We start from the raw sequence: 19,671 nt of genomic DNA on the forward strand, positions 1-19,671 counted from the left end.
ATCTGAGAAGTTAGGAGCCAACCTTAAATACAAGAGATATTTATTTAGTTTTTTTTTAAGTTTTAGGTTATGATGTAATAGTGCAAGTAGGTCTGTATTTTTTCCATGTGACTTTGTTTTATTTTTCTATTCTAAAAGGGGGATTACGGCAGAAACGATGGATTTGCGGCTGCTGTCTCTTAGCAACAGGATGCCTAACCTGCTGCACTGCGACAGCAGGGACAAGTCACCGACGGAACCAACCAAACAACGTTTATTTGTCAAAATTATTTTAGGAGTTGACATCTCAGTTTGTGTTTTAAGAGTGCAGCCTGTCGCTAACATTTCCGCCGTGTTCTGGGCTTAAACATTTACAAACGCCTGTGCTAAGTAGCTACTTACTTAGCTAGGTTAGCTGACATGCTAGCTGTTTGAAGCTAAAGCCAATGCTGCCTTCAAGGACTATCGGAAATACTGCGGTAATGCAACTGAGCTCAAAGGAAATAGTGTTTTGACATAAGCTGTTGATCTCATTGTCCACTTCTTCCACCGTGTCTAGAATTGACCGTGCAGCTTTTTAACCCAAAAGACTTTGCAGAAAGATTCCCACTTCAACGAAAATGAGTAAATTGTATATGGGGCTGTAAACCGCATAATAACAATGCAGCATAATTAAACTCGCCTAAATTGAGGAAAATGGCAGCAACCACCAACAACTGAGCAGTACTGTGCAGCTGAATGGTGGTCTTGACATCATATTTAGTCTATGTTCGTGGCGTGTCGTGTGGAGTTCGTTGTGAGGAGTTTTGTAGGAGTACCTGAAGGCAGCAGATCCAGTCCCTTAAAGTTAGCTAGCATTAGCAGTAGCTGCAGTTAGCCGGTAGGAGAGGACCGCAGCATCAGCACCAGCCATACACAATGTCATAAAACAGGCACCAGCTGACTTCACTGTACGAGACGACTTGGAGGAACACCAGTTAAGTATGTCAGCGATATCTTGTCCTGTTTGCTATTTAAATTATGTGTAAAGCATCAGCTGATTAAATTCGACCTGAAAGATGTTGGTGCAGCAGGAGGACAGAGGGACTCGGCCTGCGCCATCATCACTAACGAGACTCTACGAAGTTTCTCTTTTGTATACCATGGGTATACGCCTGTGTTAGCAAATGTATATAAACTGCACACATCGTTGATCTGTTTTGGCTGCTAACAGTATCACAGTAAAGCTCTGCAGAGCCTCCAGGATGGTATGACCTGTGGTGTATTCAGGGGCAGAAAAATCATTAGTAACTTTGACTTCTAGTGACTGGCGCATCACGTTACGCAACGAACAGGCACTAAAACAAATCCTTTAAAAATAAATCATTTACAATTTAAATTGATATGAGACTGCTTATTTTATACAAAATAAATGTGTGAATTTACAGTTTTAAAGTTAATATTACTACAGAAATATGTTTAAGGGGCTGTACTTTATTTATTATAGTAGGCTTTGCTGGGATGTGACTTTTTGTTGTTTTTGTTTTCTTTAATATCATGTTATCCAGCTGCTGCAAATATTTTTTCTTGAGCATCCCTGAGTGACTGGGGGAAAATTCAAAGACTCTCCCACCACCATAAATAACCATATTTCACATATTCTGGCAATATAAAATCGGTCAATATTGGAGATTTTTGAAGAAAACACACCTTTTTAGAGGGTTTTGGGGTTCTGAGGTTATTAGAATAAATACAAAATACAACAGTTTTAAGTTGAATGTTCCTCCTACTCCAAATCCAAACATATAACACCTCCCCAGTGCCTAAAATAAATTATGTTAACCACCTCCCCTGTTTTGCACTAACCCCTCCACATCTAAGAGTCATTACTCTGCACTAGCTACAGTCTCACTTGTGACTTGAGCTGGATGGTATTCATTAATCATTTTTGAGTGATGCAGTACCTTACATATGGTAATTCAATTCAAATCTTGTGTATGGCTGCTATTGCTGTCATATCCCATTTTACCTGAGATAACAAAATCATTCATAATTAGTGGTGACTATTTTTTCTATTAAACTTTAAATAGCTGGGGCTATCAATAGGGAAAAGAAAGAAAAAGGCGCATTAAAATTTCGTCAACGCTTCTCCTCTGCCTGGTCCACAGTCCAGACCCTAGAAATACTCAGTTTACTATGATGTAAGTGAGAATTAAAGGTGTAGTGTGTGGGATTAAGTGTCACCTAGTGTTAGGGTTGCAGATTGCAACCAATTGAAACTCCTCCCCTTTGTAAAGCGTGTAGGGTAAATAAGGTGTCTACTGCGAAAACACAAATGGCCTTCTCTGGAGCCAGTGTTAAGTTTGTCCTTTCTGGGCTACTGTAGAACAAAGTGGCGGACTCCATCAGAGAGGATCTGCCCCGCATGTAAATATAAACAGCTCATTCAAAGGCAACAGAAATACAACTATTCTTATTTTTAGGTGAATACAGGCTAATAAAAACATTGTAATGAATATTTTATTCCATTCCTGTCAATATATTCACCCTAAATCCTACACACTGGAACATAAAAACCATTTCCAATTCATTTTCTGTAGATCAAGCAATAATTTTAGCTCTTATTTGGATGCGATGATCATACTAGCAGATGTAGGCATTCACTGATGACTTACTGCCTCTCGTGTCTCGTCTCTCTGCCTTTGTAGAAATGAGCCGCTTCTGCTCAGACAACAACAACTTTCCCTATGACAACAACGTCCTGGTTCTGGACATGGTGCTGGGCTCTCTGTGGGGAATGCCCCAACCCATAAACTGGGACAATGTAGCCAAGCTAGTTCCAGGATTCACTCCCAAGGAGGTAACTGGAATGCTGGGTAACTATGAGAGCTTCCATCCATCCTCTCCTCCACATGTCTGGTCCCATCCATCATTCACCCCATGGTTCAGTAACATTAGGCCTGGCTTGTTGCTAAGAAGTAATACTGGTGCACTGATGTGATCTTACAGTGTGCCCGGCGATTCGAGGAGCTGAAGAGCACAGGGGGTTTTCCTCACGTGGACAATCAATGTAACGCCTTGACAGAAGGAAGCACCTCCCCTTCAGATGGCCTGACTGCGCTGCTGGACACTGGCGAGGTGGTGGAGACAGGGAGCAAGCAGAGCAGCAGCAAAGTTACAGGTCAGTATAGTGTCATCCTGAGTTTACATTTTGAGCTCAGTTTAACCACAAAAGCTCAGTATTAAACATTACTTTTTTTTAAATGACTTATAAATCTGTCTGAGCCTCTTTTCATACAGGATAAATGCAGAGCTCTTAAGTCTTAAAGGGAGAGTTCACCCCAAAATCAGAAACCATATATTTTTCCTCTTACCTGTAGAGCTATTTATCAATCTACGTTGTTTTTGTGTGAGCTGCCGAGTGTTGTAGAGATAGGCGGCAGAGATGTCCCTTTAAAAAGCAGTGAATCACTCTTCCTCAGAAAAAGCCTAAAAGAGGATTAAAAAATCTTTGCAAAATTGCAAATTTTTAAAATATTCTCTTTCACCTTATTCTGTGCCATATAGTTCCTACTGCTTTTCCATCACACTTTCATACTTTGGATGGCATGATCATGAAACAGGTTAAATTGCATTTTATGTGGCATTATACAGTTTACAAATGAACACTGCAGAAACCTTATTATTAGTTCGCACTTATTTATTTCTGTTGTGCTTTTTTCATCACGGAAATCATTTATGTTTTATCTTATTAAATGCATGTAGATTTCATTTAATAAAAGCTTTTATCAAATGAAGTAGAGTTAATTTGACCATTCTGATTTTGCCTTTTGCTTTACAAGATATAATCACTTAAGCGGAGCTTAATTTTCAACAGAACTGTTCTCAGGCTAGTAGAAAACATGGACACCTGCAGACACATCATCTTTTTTAAAGCAGTATAATGCATTGTTTTTAATGTACGTCAGACAAATGTGTTGCTGTGTTACTGATGGTTGCTGCTGTATTTAACAACTGGGTTAAGAATATGTTTGCATTCTTTCTGCTGATGTCAGCAGGCTCCAAATCGACACCCTCAGGAAGAGTCGGTGCTGTGGAGAAGAAAGAGAGACGAGTCTCAGCCGAGGAGGAGGACAAACCTCAGAAGCCACGAGAGTAAGAATTGAGGATTTATCCTCAGTCTTAACAAAGTTAGCAAAAATGCACATTGATTCCTTAAACATACCTACACCAGAGGATTAGGGCCATGTTACAGAAAAAAAATCTTAGATTTTGGAAATAAAGTCATAATATTACGAGAATTAAATTGCAATTTAAATTTGAAAAAAGTTGATATATTTTCGAGGAAAATCTCACAAATTCACCAGAAGTCGTAATATTAGACATTGAGTTTGTATGAGATCAAATTTGTAATTTTATGAGAAATTAAGTGACAAATTAAGACCAGAGTTTTGGGTAATATGGTATAAAAGGTGACAAAGTATGAATAAATGATGAGAAGTGATGGATGAAAGATCGGCATTATGATGTAGAATGCTGAAAATATTGCATAAAAGTGGAAATTATGGACGGGGGATATTACCATATTGCTTAACTCTCTGATATTAATCACTTTATTTCTCATAAAATTACGATTTTTATCTCTTAATATTTACAGCTCTTATTTTCTAGGAAATCATGAATTTAATCTTGTAATTTTATGACTTTATTCTCAGAAATTTACAGGTTTTTCCTTATAATATTGCAATGTTTTTCTTGAAAATAAGAGTTTATTCTCGTAATATTATGACTTTATATTTGAAATCTAACAATTTTTTTCTTTAACATGGTCCTAATCCTCCGTTCTTTACTCCACTTTCAAAAAATCTTTATAGTTTGAATCCCTCACTCTCTGTGGACTTCAAAGGCAGCTATAAAATTATCATATTTAGCAGTAAATGTTTCTGTTGGGTATATTTAAATGTTAAGTCATGGATATGAACTTGTTTTCCTACAGTCCCAACATGGTCATCCATGTGTGTGACGAGACCAAGAACCTGAAGCAGGACTTCACGTGTCCCAGAGATCTCCTAGTGAAAGAGATGCGTTACTTCGCTGAGTACCTGTCTGTGGACGCCCAGCGGTGGGAGGAGGTGGACATCTCCGTTCACTGTGACGTGCAGATCTTCGACTGGCTCATGAACTACGTCAGGAGGAACTCCGCTGGAGAGGGAAACAAGGACAAACCCCGCCTTGGTAAATCTCTGGACAAACTGTAAAGAACATAATGAATATCACATTCTGACTCATGGGAATGCCTGAGCTGTCTCTGACCTGTTTGTGTAAATCCGTGGACGGTGCTCCATTTTTCAGTCACTGAACGTGGTGTGTGTTTGGTGGGCCACTGGCTGCGTGTTCTGTGTTGTTTGTGGGTTGTGGGGTTTGCTTGGTTGGTCATGTGGTGTTTGTCGGTTACAGAGCCCAGCAATGTGATCTCAATCCTGATCTCCTCCGAGTTCTTGAAGATGGATACGTTAGTAAGTGTTGTGACGTGTGACGCTAGGTGTGGTGATGTGCGACGGGCCTTTTGTTTTTCTGATGTAAAACATTATTGATATATGGCCTGGCAACATATCCAAAATAATATGTTAACTCTTTGAAAGCTAGGGAAATTAGCTTTATTTCTTTGAAAAGCATGGGAAGAAGGCAATGAGCAACTTAAGAAGAAATTACCTAAAAATTAGCAAGAAAATAGTAAATAAAAAAAAAAAGGACAAAAAATACCAGAAAATTAGCATAAAAAACTCAAACAAACAAGATTAACAAATGGGTAAGTAAAAACTAAAGCAAAAAAACAAGGAAATGACCTGAAAAAGGTGCTTAAAAATTCTAACAATTCTCTAAAATAACTTGTAATGATGATAATTTTAAATATAGTTTATCTTATACATTTTTTCCCCAGCTTTTTAAAAAAAAAATTTTTTTTTCATTAATTTTTTGCAAATTGATGGACATTTCTTGTCAAGTTGCTCATTGCCTTTTCCTATGTTTTTTAAGAGAAATCAAGCCAATTTGCTCAAGGATCAAAGGCTTCAATACTTGTGAAAGGCATCTGAATGCTGCACAAGAAAAGTGATGTCGATCCAAGTTTCAAAGGGTTAAAACAAAAAGCACCAGCAGCTTACAAATATTTCTGAACTGATAACTGGTAATGTGTCCTAGTCCTGGAAAAACCAGAGGCCCAAACGTAGAGCTTTAAGTTAACGTTGCATGGATGTTAATAGTGTAGATGTTCTTGCCGTCAAGAGTTCTTTAAACAGTAGTTTTCTCACCGCTGCTGTGTTTGCTAAGGCTCTGTTAGAAGAGCTGACATCGTAGCAATGATAAAGTAGTGTTTGGTTTATGTAGAATCATTGAAATCGCATTCACTGTCACTGTGAAGAGTTTAATACAAGTGCTTCATGTTTGTCCGTGTTCAGGTGGAGGAGTGCATCCAGTACTGCCACAAACACATGAGCGCCATCGTGGCCACACCCTGCAACATGAACTGCATCAACAGCAACTTGGCCACACGCATCGCAGAACTCTTCAACCACAACGAGGCCGACGACATCAGGGACAAAAAAGACAAGTTCAAAAGGTAACGAGTTTCAAAATGTGGTGCTTTGGGTTTTTATTTCGAGTCATTTCTGGAAGCATCTTGACGGCTGAATGTGATGAAACTGGTATAAACCCTTGAACACCAGAGCAAATTGGCTTGATTTCTTTCAAAAAGGCAAGGGAGAAAGGCAATGAGAGAAAAAATGACCCAAAAACTAGCCAGAAATTAATCAAAAGTACAAGAAAAGTATCAGAGAATAATATATATATATATATAAAAAAATGATAAAAACAAAGGAAAAAAGTTGTTTAAGTGCCCTAAAAAATAAAACAATTCTGTAACATAATTTTAAATATGTAATTATGAAAATTAAAACAATTTTTTCCCCTAGCTTTTCATTTTTTTTCTCCCTTGACATCCTCTATTTCCCCTAGCTTCAAAAGAAAAAAAATCTAAATCTACTGATTTTGTGCAAATTTTGTTACATTTCATACCAAATTGCACCAAATTTCTCAGGTGTTTAAGGATTATAAACTTGTAAAAGGCTGAAAGCAGCACAACAAAAGTGATCTTGTTCCAGGTTTCAAAGGGTTAACTGTTAAGCTGAAAACACACTGGCGCCAAGTTGTGTCATGTGCCGCTCCCAGCACACACTGGATGTAATACAGTGATATTTTGCATTAGTCCTCAATAACTGTTTCATTAGCATAAACTTTCCTCTCCGATCATGTTAACTTTCTTTCATGTGAAGCAGCTTTTGGATATTATTAGGTAGTAGATGATTCTTAGCTCTGTACATGATTTGAACTGTTTGAAATCAACCAAATGTTTGAGTTTAAGTGCTTTTAATTTGATAAAGGGCGGGTTTGTCGGTTCTCTCTAAGTGGTTGTGTTGTCACAGTTTTTATGGCTCTTTTTTGAAGGATAAATGCACGTATAGCCGCTGTCGGTGTGGGCTTGTACACTGAAACACACGCCGGTGTGTTTTTGCCTTTACAGTGAGAGTAAAGTCAGTGATAGTAGGTCACACTTCACACTTAGTTAATAGGTTACATTTTCATTAATAGATGTGTCTATTTCTTATTTTATTTCCCCTCACAGCAAATTGTTTCAGAAGAAAATCGAGCGTCTCTTTGATCCAAACTACCAGAGCAGAGATTCACCTGGAAACGCCTCCACTCTCTACAGGTGAGTCTCAGAGTTACTCCAAGCAGTTACCTACCTCACTACTTAGCAACAGCCTTAGCTGGCACCTTGCACTTTTTTTTTTCTCTCACCTCAATTTTTGTACTCTATTGTATTCACTGTTTGTCATATTTTTGTTTTAATCTCAGGTGTGGTCTGTGCCTTAAGATGCTGACCAAAGACACGGAGAGGAAGATTTCCTGTGTTCCAGGGAAAATCAACATCGATGCACGTGGAGAGATCATCTACACACACACTAAGTACGATAGCAATGTTATATATTTCTCTGATTTGTTAAACTGCCAGCAATAATATGTGTAGTACAGAAATATCCTGTTTAAATGGGCTCAACTTCCGATCACAGTCTGTGTGCATCCATGTGTGTGTTTGCAGACAGAAAAGCTGGGATGTGCATGAATACATCAGCAGTCTGTATGAGGAGCTCAAGTCCTGGGTCCTGGTCTACTGGAGAATCTGGGGTACCATCAACTACCTCACCTGCTCCCGATGCCAACAGGTGAGTGTTTGTGAGTGCATGTAGGGTTATATATATGTAGATACTATAAACCTGAGCACTTATGACTAAGTATATTCAACTAAACCCCTATGATGTCCTGTGTGTGTGTGTGTGTGTGTGTGTGTGTGTGTAGGTGTTTGTGTGTGCAGAGCTGACCCACTGTAAGTACCACCCAGACAGTGTGCTGTACCCTGGTATGGGTACTGAGAAAGGCTGGCATGGTGCAGGAATCTACCCCTGCTGCAACCAGAGGGTTCTCCGCTTTGACCCCAGTGGTATGCCCAAGGTATGGACACACACACACATTATACGTGTACTTATGTAAAGTCTAACACACTTACAAACAGAACAATTGCACAAAGTCTGGCGATCTTGCAGGGTCACAATTTTCAAGACTAGATTATTTCCCATCCTGGTTCTGGTGGAAAATATTACTCCAAACTGGGGATGATAACAGTTAATCAATGGTCATTTAATCAGTGGTTAATAATTTAATTAAACATTTGAAATTGAATCGATGAATCGATATGCCATGAAATGCTGTCAAATCCATACAATATGTTGCTGTGAGCTTTCACTGAGGATAAAATGCATTTGTTTGAAGTGAGTAATGTTTTTATGTTTTCAAGTAATGATTCGTGCATTAATATTAAGAGAGGTATGAGATGGAATGTATATGAGAGGAAATACCGTTTCAAAACTTCAGATTGCTCACTAAAATATGTGCTGTTATTGAGCATCAGTTTTGCATGAAACAAGACTATAAACTCATAAGAATAGTAAACGCGTTTGATTTTGTTCAAACACAAAGACAACAAAACCACTGAGTTAAGACACCGATCATGATCACAGGAATGTTCACCAACTCTAGCAAAACTTAGGGTTTTATTCAGACAGTTGACATTTTTGAAAATCCTCTACTTGGCTTATAAAGAGTGCCGTCCTACTGCATGCTTGGACTGTCCCCGTTATCCACCCGGTCTACAGAGAATGATAAAGGAAGCTCACGGAGAACACAGCGGTCAACAACAGCTAAATTGCATTGATTGTAACCTGTCATTTTAACCCTTAAACAACTGCATCTGCATCAGTTTTCCTGTGCTGTGTTGAGACACCTTTCACACATATTTAAACGTCTGAAACCTGAGAAAGTTGGTTTGACTTCTTTCTAAAACACAGGGAGAAGATAACGAACGGCTTGTCAAGAAATGTCCTGCAACCTGCAAAAACATTGTAAAAAGAGACAAGAAAATAAGCTGGGGGGATTATTGGATTTATTTTTATTTTTTTACTAGGTTTTATGCTTGTAATTACATATATTTTTGATTATTTTACATAAAAAAGTTTTTTTTATTGCTTTTACTTTTTTGCTAATTTTTATTTGCCTGTATTTTTAACGAAAAATTTTTACAAATTTCTCGCTCATTTTTGGGCACTTGTTAGTTAAACTGCTCATTGCCTTCTTCCCTTTTTTAAACAGCAAAATCAAGCCAATTTTCTTAGGTTTCAAAGGGTTCATAGCGCATCCTGTGATCAAGTACATTTTTTAAATGATTTCTTAGCGATGTAGAGCTTCAAGAAAATTCTTATTCGTATATATATTTAAATTGTGTTTGTGTTCAGGGCTGTAAGATGCGAGACCACATTGTGAACGTACCTGATGAGGAGAACTGCGACGAGGCGACCTCAGCCCAGACCAGAGTCCTGAATGACCTGCTGCTGCACAGAGACGCAGTGTGTTTGTTGAACACACCACCTGCAGAGGGGTGAGCACGAGTGTGTGTGGCAGCGTGTCTGTTTGCCAAAGACTAGCGGTGTTACTTTGCTCATTTTGTGTGTGTTTGTATGTGTGTCAGTACTGAGGAGAGTCCATCCAGTGCAGAGAAGGTTCAGCAGGACTGTGATGTTCTCCTGGAGCCGACGCTGCTCGGACCTCTGAGAGGGGACGGCAGCACTGTAAGTCTGTCCGTCTTACTCAGTGTTTCTCTCTCTTTGATGCTTTTTCTTCTACCAGCATCACATTTTCCAGATTCTGACTTCAGCTACTTTCTTTTTGTCAACCAGTTTTCCCTTTTGAAAAACTGGAGTCTACAACTGGTAGGACCCTTTCCCTCTTTTCCCTCATTATATCTGCGGATATTCTGATTTTGTTAGACAGCTGTCAGAATTACAAACACGTCCAGCTGCCTTTAATGAGAAAAAGGGTTAAAAAAAAAAGGCATTGTCGTCAAGCAGCTGAATGTCTGATATTTGTGACCTTTACCCGTCCAGAGGCAGCAGTCGCTCCTGTCAGAGGACGAGGAGTACACCACGGGGTCAGAGGTCACTGAAGACGAGGTGGGGGACGAAGAGGAGCTGTCCAAGAAACAAGGTGGAGAGACTTTTTTTTTTTGACAAATTATTGCTGGTTCATGTCGGTAGCTGCTTATTTCTAGGCGAACAGCGCCGTGATGAGTGACTAAAGTGGTGTTGGTGGTATTCCCCCTTCCATTTGGTGCTTACAGCTTTGATTTAGGACACATTTTACACGTGTAGGGCTGCAACACACACGGTGCATTAACTGAGGATTAGTCATGTTTTTTTATTAAACAAGACACTGCTGTGGACAGGAGCAGCAGCAAGACAGACATAAAAGTTCAAATGTAGGCCTTCTTCAGAATATTTTCACCGCTTTACCTCTCTGTCAGACAGCCCGCTCCAGTTTTACTCTCTTTGCTCTCGTCAAAGCTACCAGATTCCACTGGCAAAAACAGTAATTCTGGCTGAGACTGATGTTGATAATATTGATTAAAAAAGGAAAACTATACTTGTAAAAATGTTTAACAACTTCTTGAAATTTCTCATTGATCTTTTTTTTTTTATTAAAATGATCCCAAAGCATTAATGTAATAAAATAAAAGTAAAATTTATTTATAAGTCACATAAATGTGAGCCAGTTTAGTTTACCTTAGTGGAAAAAACAAGATCAGATCAGCTGTTTAACTAAGAACTCGATGTTTCTGTGCTGATAACAAACACGCATCTTTGACCTTCATTTGTCTTCATTAGTAGGTTAAAAGAAGAAAATGTTGGAAACAGGTTAAACTATGATGATATATCTGTGATTTTCCGCTCAAGCTGTTGAAGCAGATTCGGTGCACTGCTCGTCTGAAAGAAATAATAATAAGTTATGGATATATTCATGTCTTTAAAATGCTGTTGCAAGGTTTAATTGCAGGCTGCAAGTGTCAGTGCCCTCACCATTATAACAGTCTCATAATGACAGTTTAATTGCAGTTTATATGGTTAATTGTGTATCATCACAAAAACATTTTAAGCAGAGTACTGCAGTGATGCTGTGGAGTTAAAGATGATTCCAGTTATAATAGATGTTTCTGTGGATTTTCTGAATATAACAGCAGCATGTGGACACATTTATGAGGTTTTTCTTTTTCATAATCCTACATTGAATTGTGTACATTTGCTTATAGCTGATTATCATGTAGAGTTTGTCATGTTATCTAGAGAACTAGAGCAGCAGGAAAAGAGAAAATCAACATTTTGCATCAGTGAGAGTTCTTTGTGGTGCAGATAGAAATGCTGAGTCACTGTTTGTGTAGTTTAAATGATAAAAGTCAAATGAGGACACATAAGGAAACTTTCTCTATTTATAGCACATCACCAGTGTTCTCAATTTCACATGTTCATCACATCTATTTTTAACATTTTCGTTATTACTTCCAGCCCTTTTCAAGATGGAAAATAAATCAGATGCTCTCTTTGGCCAGTAGATGGCATCAGATCCCGTCTCCATATTCATGTTTTTTTTTCTGTCTGTTTTTCTGTTTCCAGCTGCTAAGAAGGCCAAGAAGGCCCACAGACCTCTGAAAAAACAAATGTCCTCTCCAAACTTCCAGCGCAAAGACAAAGCAGAGAAAGTGAGTCACTGACTTCATTAATATTCAAGTCAAATTGCTAAAATTCTGCAGAATGCAACTGAACTGAATGAACATCTGAGAGATATTGTTTTGGTCTTATGGTATAATACAATATAATTCTGTATTATCTAAAGCCTAAAAAAACATAGATACAGAAATCTTCTTTTTTTTTCACAATATTGTGACTTTTTAATTTTTTATTTATATATGAACTAGACATTGTTCATAATTTGTTTATCCAAGAAAATCAATTCAGCTGTCACGAATTTGTACTTATAATTGACTATTTATAGTTTGCATCCAGAAGCTATTGTAGATCCCCTCAGAAACACTTAAGTCTGTTTGGTTATATTTTATACTGTGTATTTATTATTTAGATATTGTATTAATAGTGCATTTGTTAGTAGCTGTATTCCTACTTGAATACTAAATAGTACATATTTATACTTAAAGTATATGCATGAATTTTTGGCTACTGTTTGTAAACAGTATGGCCAGCCAAAGTGAAAGTAAAAATGACTTTTAGAGAGCATTTCACCTCGCTATATTTGCATTTTTTTGGCACTGCAGCTGCAATTTACTCATCTTCCTCTTGGATCAGTGCTGGTTGTAATCTGGCACCTGTTTGCCTTTACCTTTCGTTTTCTTCTTATTTCGCTGTGGTTGGAACGTTTGTGGGCTCAGGTGAGGTCGTGAATAGCAGAGGGCAGAGTCTCTGCAGATAAACACACCGCCACACACTTCTAGTGGGTCATAGGTGATGATTGAGAGGAATTATTCTGTATGAGTCTAAACACTGAGGGAAATCCTGCATAGTATACCTTTAAGTGGCAAACAGAAACTTTCAAACTTGCTTTGTTATGTTCTCTCAATCTGATTTTCTTTCCCTCAGGCCCAGTCCAGAGACAACACACCTTTCATGTGAGTTCATCTGAGATCATTTACAGTTTATACTCATGCTGACATATATCTGTATCTGCAGTGGGGGTGAAACTAACAATCATTTTTACAAATAATCAGTTGTTTAGTCTATAGAATGTCAAAAATTGTAGGAAATGCTCATCACAGTTTCCCAGAACCTAAAGTGATATCGTCAATAAACTTTTTTTAGTCCTGCCAAAAGTCAAAAACCCCAAACGTCTTCACTTACTATCATAAATGTTAAAGAAAAGCTGTAAATTCTCACATTTTTAAAAGCTGAAACAAGCAATTGTATGTCATTTTTTTCTTAAAAAATTAGCAAAACAATGAATCTATTATCCAAGTAAGTTGGTGATTAATTGACTAATAACTGCAGCTCTAATGTGCAGTATCAGATGAGGATGGACGTGTGTTTGTGCTTTGATTTGACCTTTGCTGTTTTAAAAAACTTGAATTCATGCGACACAAAAATGTGTCTAATGCAGTTAAAAAAAAAAAGGCCTTTTACAGGATCCTGAAGAAGGCAGTTTGTGTGGCACCTCTCTAGAATAGGTGTGTGTTTTCCCTGAATGTGGCTGATCTTTGGTTAACACTGGTCCTCATGGTTTGTGTGTTGTAGAGTGAGTGTCCAGAAAAGTAAGTGGGACAGTTCTCGCTCGATGCGTTACAACCAGGACGCTCAGAGGGAAGAAGGTAAAGGAGAACTGAGTGTTATTAATACTATTTACACATATTATCAAGTTCAGTACCACTCATTCAAATCAGTCTTATAAACGCTATTAATTTACTCTTTTATTCTTACATTTTCACTAAGTTAACATGCTGCCTCGCTGTGTTTTTATTCTCTATCTTCCTGAACCAGACCAGCGTCGCATGGTGGAGATTGTCGGCTACCTGAATAAGATGAGGTTTGGAGACCAGGAACAGAGCAAATCTAAGGACACTAAAGAGGCAAGTATCTGTTCATATTCATGCAAAATGTTATTTCGAACCAGGATGCTAAAAAATGTAATTTTAACAAGGATTTATTTCCCTGGTTCACATTATGTGGTCATGACCCGTGTAGAGCTGTATGTCCTGCTGTCCTAGTTTTTGCAGCTGCCTGATGTTGGCTTGTTTTTCTTCTGCTCAATTTGTGTGTGTGTGTGTGTGTGTGTTTGCGTGTGTGTGTGTGTGTGTGTGTGTGGGGTTGCTGTTGCTGCAGCCTACAGGAGGAATCTACTCCAGACTGGAAGCGCAGTTTAAGAGTGCCTCTCAAACCAGACAGAGTTCAGAGAAGACACCCAGGTACTACTCGTATAAACGCATTCCTGTACTTTTGTCTTTATGAGGACCCACGTTTTCATCATGTATTTCCGAGCCCCTAACCCGAACTTCAACCATCACAACTTAATGCCTAACACCAACCCTAACCCGAAAACTGACCTAATTGTAGCCTGAACCTTAATACCAAGACTTAACACTAAAACAGATCTTTGAACCGGCGAGGACCGGACGAAATGTCCTCACTCTGTCGGTTTAAACAAGCACCAACTGGCGGACCAAAACGCCCTCCTGTCCGGCCTGCTCCAAGAGACTCTGCCCCACACTGTTCACACTTTTTCTCAAAAGTTGCACTTTTTATTTCTACTTTTTACTTGAGATACTTGTTATTTCATTTGAAATGTAGGCCTTAATTTTATTTTGCAAGGAAAGGAAGGGAAGTAGAGAAGAATTTGAAAAAAGAGTTTGTTTAAAACTCTGTTTGAATTTTAGTTGAATACCCCAGGTTTAAAACTTGTATTCACACACACACATCATCATGTCCCAGTCAATAACCGACAGGTTTCCTCTTTTTCAGTAGATCTAAAATACGCTACGCTCAAATCCGGACAACATAAAGGACCTGAGCTGCCCAAGAGTCGAGCATGACAACTGATGAAGAGTCAGTGGAACAAAGAGGAAGAGGCGAGGTCCTTCTGCGAGGGCTCAGTACAAGAAAAAAAACTTCCTCCTGGTAGCCCCCTAAGCACGGCCACAACCTATAACCCAGCTGTGAACCCTCTCCTCACCCTCGCCCCTCGTCAGACCTGCCCCCCCCCCTCTGTGCTTAACTCAGGTGACTATGTATGCATCACCATCAACTGCGCCCCCTGTCACTCAGCTAGCTACTTATTTGTGCAGCTGTGGTCCGTCCTTGGAAAACAAGCTCTTCTGGATCCAGCTCAGTTTAGGGAAATGCACTTGAACTGATCTCACTGTGTCTTCAGGAATTAGTTTTGGAGCCTGACAAGTTGGGAATTTCCATAAAGGACAACATGAGAAATGCTAGTTTATTCTTTCATCTGACCTGAAGACCTGAATTATTCGGATCCAGTGAACTCCACACGTATGTGACTTTCTCAGAGAAAGAGAAGTGATGCCAAATGCAAGATAGTGCTGCGTCAACACAGTTCAGCTTGTTTTGGTTAAACCACCAATCACACAACATTAGTACGCTCAAATGAACTCTGTATTAGCACTCATTGTCTTCTGTGGTGAAGCCATCTGGACGAGACAGACAGAACAGTTACTAACATGTCCCCCACCCCCCCACCCCCCAGTCCTGGTAGAGGTATATAGGTTTAGTCATTCCTGTTTGTACTGGAATGTGACTGCACTGTACAACACTGGGACCAATAAAACACGAATAAAACTGAACTCTGGCCAGAACCTTATTTGAGTTGTTTTCAGGGATTCCTGCAGATCCTTAAAAAATCCTTAAAAAAGGCATTAAATTCATTCATCTTAAAATAAGGCCTTAATTGGTATTAGCAGGTCCTAAATACATTTTTTGTACGTTTTTCTGTCATCGCATTGTACATTCTCAAACGAAATGGTAGCGTCTTTTTTTAATACATATTTTTATGCATGATATATTACAATGACATATTTCATTGTTTTTTAACATATTACACTTTGACATCTTTCCTGACAGAAAATACTGTGACATACAATACTGACTTTTTTGTGACATAATATACTGTGACATTTTTTTATGAAATACTTTATAATTACATTTTTATGACAACCTAAACTGACTTTTTGACATAGAATGCTGACATTTTTGATGGCATATTATACTATGACTTTTTTTTACATTAAAAAATACTACAGCATGTTTTTATGACATACTATACTATGACATTTTTTACTACTACTGTATGTACTATGGACATTTTTTATGACATGCTATAACATGACCTATACATTTTTTATGACATACTACAGTATGACTTTTGAGGTAATATACTATGACTTTTATAATATACTACTACTTTACTAACTGTTGTTTTTTGTGATTTGGCATACTATATTATGAATTTTTTAAAAATTCCTGTATGACATGCTATACTATAATGTTTATTTTTATTTTGGACAACATGATAAATTTAGTTTTTCACGACATTATACCATGAGATTTTTTTATGAATTTTGGAATTCATGTGTTTTTTTGTGATTTTTGGACGCTTGTTATGATTTTTGGATGACATAATATAGTATGACATTTTTGATGAGAATTAGAATTCATATTATTGTATGGTGTTTTTTCCCCTTTTCAGCACAAGTGTGAAAAGGGGGAGAGAGAGAGAGGATGACATGCAGCAGAGGCCGGAGTCGAACTCACGCTGCAGTTTTTACTGTAGTATGATGTTTTTTTTATGATATTTAGAATGCATATTATACTATGACTTCTTTTATTAATTTTGGATGACATACTATACTATGATGTCTTTTATGATTTTTGGACGTCATACTATACTATCATGTTTTTAATGATGTTTGGACATCATACTTTTCTATGACCCTTTTCAGGATTTTTGGAGGACATGATGTCTTAAACAATGTCAACATACCACACTGTCATTTTTTTAAATGATTTTTATGATTTTTTTATGATTATGACATACTATGTCAGTTTCATGATTTTTATGATGACATACTATACTATGTCATTTTTCATGATTTTTGGACGACATACTATACTATCTAAGAACAACTTAGAGGTTAATGCTTAATGCTCTGAAGACGGTGGAGAAGGTTGTGGATTTCAGAAAGTTTGCGGCCATCACCCTCTGCAATGCTGTGTCTTTGTGCCGCCTGGGGACCACCATCACCCAGAACCTCAAGTGGGACCTGAACATCAGCTATGCTATACTATGTGGTTTTCAGCTGTTTTTTTGACATGTCATATTTTGACATTTTTCGACATGCTATACTATGATGTGTATTGACATGCTATGATATGTTGTTTTCAGCTGTTTTTTGGATATGTCATATTTGACATATTTCAACATACTATGACGTTTTCTGCCGTTTTTCCGACATACTAAATTATGATGTTTTTGGCCGTATTTTCGTCATACTATACTATGACGTGTCTTAGTATTTTATACTATGAGGTTTTCAGCTGTTTTTTTGACGTCATATTTTCACATTTTTCGACATGCTATACTACAAGTACAATGTTTAGCCTGTGACATGTCACATTTTGACATTTTTCAACTATACTATGTCAGTTTTGACCGATTTTTTTAAGTGCTGTAAAATGATGTGTTTGGGTTTTTTTCACCATGCTATACTATGACATCATTCGACATGCAGTTCTATTTTGTTTTCAGCCCTTTTTTGAGATGTCATATTTAATCTTTGGACATACTATACTATGTCGATTTTGGTCATTTTTTCAATGTGCTATTTAATGATATTTTTGGCTGATTTTTCACCATGCTATATAATGACATGACTCGAAATGCATTTTTATATTGTTTTCAGCCTTTTTTTTGACATCTCACATTTTGACATTTTCCGATGTACTATACTTTTTTGAAGTGCTGTAAAATGATGTTTTGGGTTTTTTTTTCTCCATGCTATACTATGACATTATTCGACATTAAATTCTATTTTATTTTCAGCCCTTTTTTGACATGTCATATTTAATCTTTGGACATACTATACTATGTCACTTTTGGCAGTTTATTCAACATGCTGTTTAATGATGTTTTTGACTGATTTTTCAACATATTATACTATGACCATTTTGGCAGATTTTTCAAAGTTCTTTAAAATTATGTTTTTGGCACTTTTTTCATTTCCTATACCAGGATATGACTTGAAATGCTATTTCATGTTGTTTTATGTTGTTGTTTTCCCTGTTTTTGTCATGTCATATTCTATGTCAACTTTGGCTGAATTCTCAAAGTGCTTTAAAATGATGTTTTTGGTTGTTTTGGTCATTACCTACAGTGGAGCAAAAAAGTATTTGCCAGCCACTGATTGTGCAAGTTGTCCCACTTAAAAAGATGAGAGGTCTGTAATTTTCATCATAAGTACACTTCAACTATGTGAGACAGAATGGGAAAAAATCCAGGAAATCACATTGTATGATTTTTAAACAATTTATTTGTAAATTCTTGCGCAAAACAAGTATTTGGCTCCTACAAACAAGCAAGAATTCTGGCTCTCACAGACCTTTTACTTCTTTAAGAAGCTCTTCTATCCTCCACTCGTTGCCTGTATTAATGGCACCTGTTTGAACTCGTTATCTGTATAAAAGACACCTGTTCACACCTTCAGACAGTCAGACTCCAACCTCCACCACGGCCAAGACCAGAGAGCTGTCTAAAAACACCAGGGACAAAATTGTAGACCAGCACAAGGCTGGGATGAGCCAGTCTACAACAGGCAAGCAGCTTGTTGAGAAGAGATCTGTGGGAGCAATAATTAGAAAATGGAAGAAATACAAGATCACTGACAGTCTCCCTCAACCTGGGGCTCCACGCAAGATCTCACCTCGTGGGGTACAAATGATCTTGAGAACAGTGAGGAATCAGCCCAGAACCACGCGGGGGGACCTGGTCAATGACCTGAAGAGAGCTGGGACCACAGTAACAAAGGTTACTATTAGTAACACACTACGTCGTCATGGATTAAAATCCTGCAGTGCCCGAAAGGTCCCCCTGCTTAAGCCAGCACATGTTCAGGCCCGTCTAAAGTTTGTCAGTGACCATGTGGTCTGATGAGACCAAAATAGAACTTTTTGGTAATAACTCCACTCGCCGTGTATGGAGTAGGAAGAATGCTGAGTTGCATCCTAAGAACACCATACCCACAGTGAAGCATGGGGGTGGGAACATTATGTTTTGGGGCTGCTTTTCTTCAAAGGGGACAGGACAACTGATCCGTTTTAAGGAAAGGATGAATGGGGCCATGTATCGTGAGATTTTGGGCAAAAACCTCCTTCCATCAGTGAGAGCATTGAAGATGAAACGTGGCTGGGTCTTCCAGCATGACAATGATCCCAAACACACCGCCCGGGCAATGAAGGAGTGGCTCCGTAAGCAGCATTTCAAGGTCCTGTCTCCAGGCCTCAACCCGAAAGAAAATCTGTGGAGGGAGTTGAAAGTCTGTGTTGCCCAGCGACAGCCCCAAAACATCACAGCTCTAGAGAAGATCTGCATGGAAGAATGGGCCACAATACCCACTACCACCTTCCGCCCAATGACAGCTGGGGTAGGCTCCAGCACCCCCCGTGACCCTTACGAGGACAAGCGGTTTCAGAAAATGAATGAATG

The 19,671-nt window shown here is 38.2% G+C and overlaps 1 protein-coding gene across 3 annotated transcripts; it reads left to right on the forward strand.

Moving 5' to 3' along the window:
• The first annotated feature begins 671 nt into the window (after positions 1-671).
• Positions 672-15,736, forward strand: sanbr (SANT and BTB domain regulator of CSR). Of its 3 annotated transcripts, none has more exons than XM_042502260.1 (21): positions 672-960; positions 2,667-2,818; positions 2,968-3,139; positions 4,017-4,113; positions 4,955-5,193; positions 5,416-5,474; positions 6,417-6,577; positions 7,640-7,726; positions 7,873-7,983; positions 8,117-8,240; positions 8,374-8,526; positions 9,864-10,006; positions 10,097-10,196; positions 10,305-10,337; positions 10,512-10,611; positions 12,072-12,157; positions 13,050-13,078; positions 13,698-13,771; positions 13,941-14,029; positions 14,283-14,365; positions 14,919-15,736. In XM_042502260.1, the coding sequence occupies exons 2-21, from the start codon at positions 2,669-2,671 to the stop codon at positions 14,956-14,958; spliced, it is 2,130 nt and encodes a 709-aa protein (XP_042358194.1). In that variant the 5' UTR covers positions 672-960; positions 2,667-2,668; the 3' UTR covers positions 14,959-15,736. The 3 variants fall into 3 exon arrangements, with proteins under 3 accessions (XP_042358194.1, XP_042358195.1, XP_042358196.1); XM_042502261.1 differs by having other exon boundaries at positions 14,922-15,736; XM_042502262.1 differs by lacking the exon at positions 10,305-10,337.
• The last annotated feature ends 3,935 nt before the right edge of the window (positions 15,737-19,671 follow it).

Source organism: Plectropomus leopardus, chromosome 15 (assembly GCF_008729295.1).
Source record: "Plectropomus leopardus isolate mb chromosome 15, YSFRI_Pleo_2.0, whole genome shotgun sequence".
NCBI classification, from domain to species: domain Eukaryota; kingdom Metazoa; phylum Chordata; class Actinopteri; order Perciformes; family Serranidae; genus Plectropomus; species Plectropomus leopardus.

Excerpts from the sequence above, each read along its gene's own strand:
- sanbr (XM_042502260.1), top strand. The coding sequence starts at position 2,669 with ATGAGCCGCTTCTGCTCAGACAACAACAACTTTCCCTATGACAACAAC. Across the intron at positions 5,194-5,415 it reads CAAGGACAAACCCCGCCTTG|AGCCCAGCAATGTGATCTCA; the intron begins GTAAATCTCTGG and ends TGTCGGTTACAG. Across the intron at positions 6,578-7,639 it reads AAAAAAGACAAGTTCAAAAG|CAAATTGTTTCAGAAGAAAA; the intron begins GTAACGAGTTTC and ends TTCCCCTCACAG.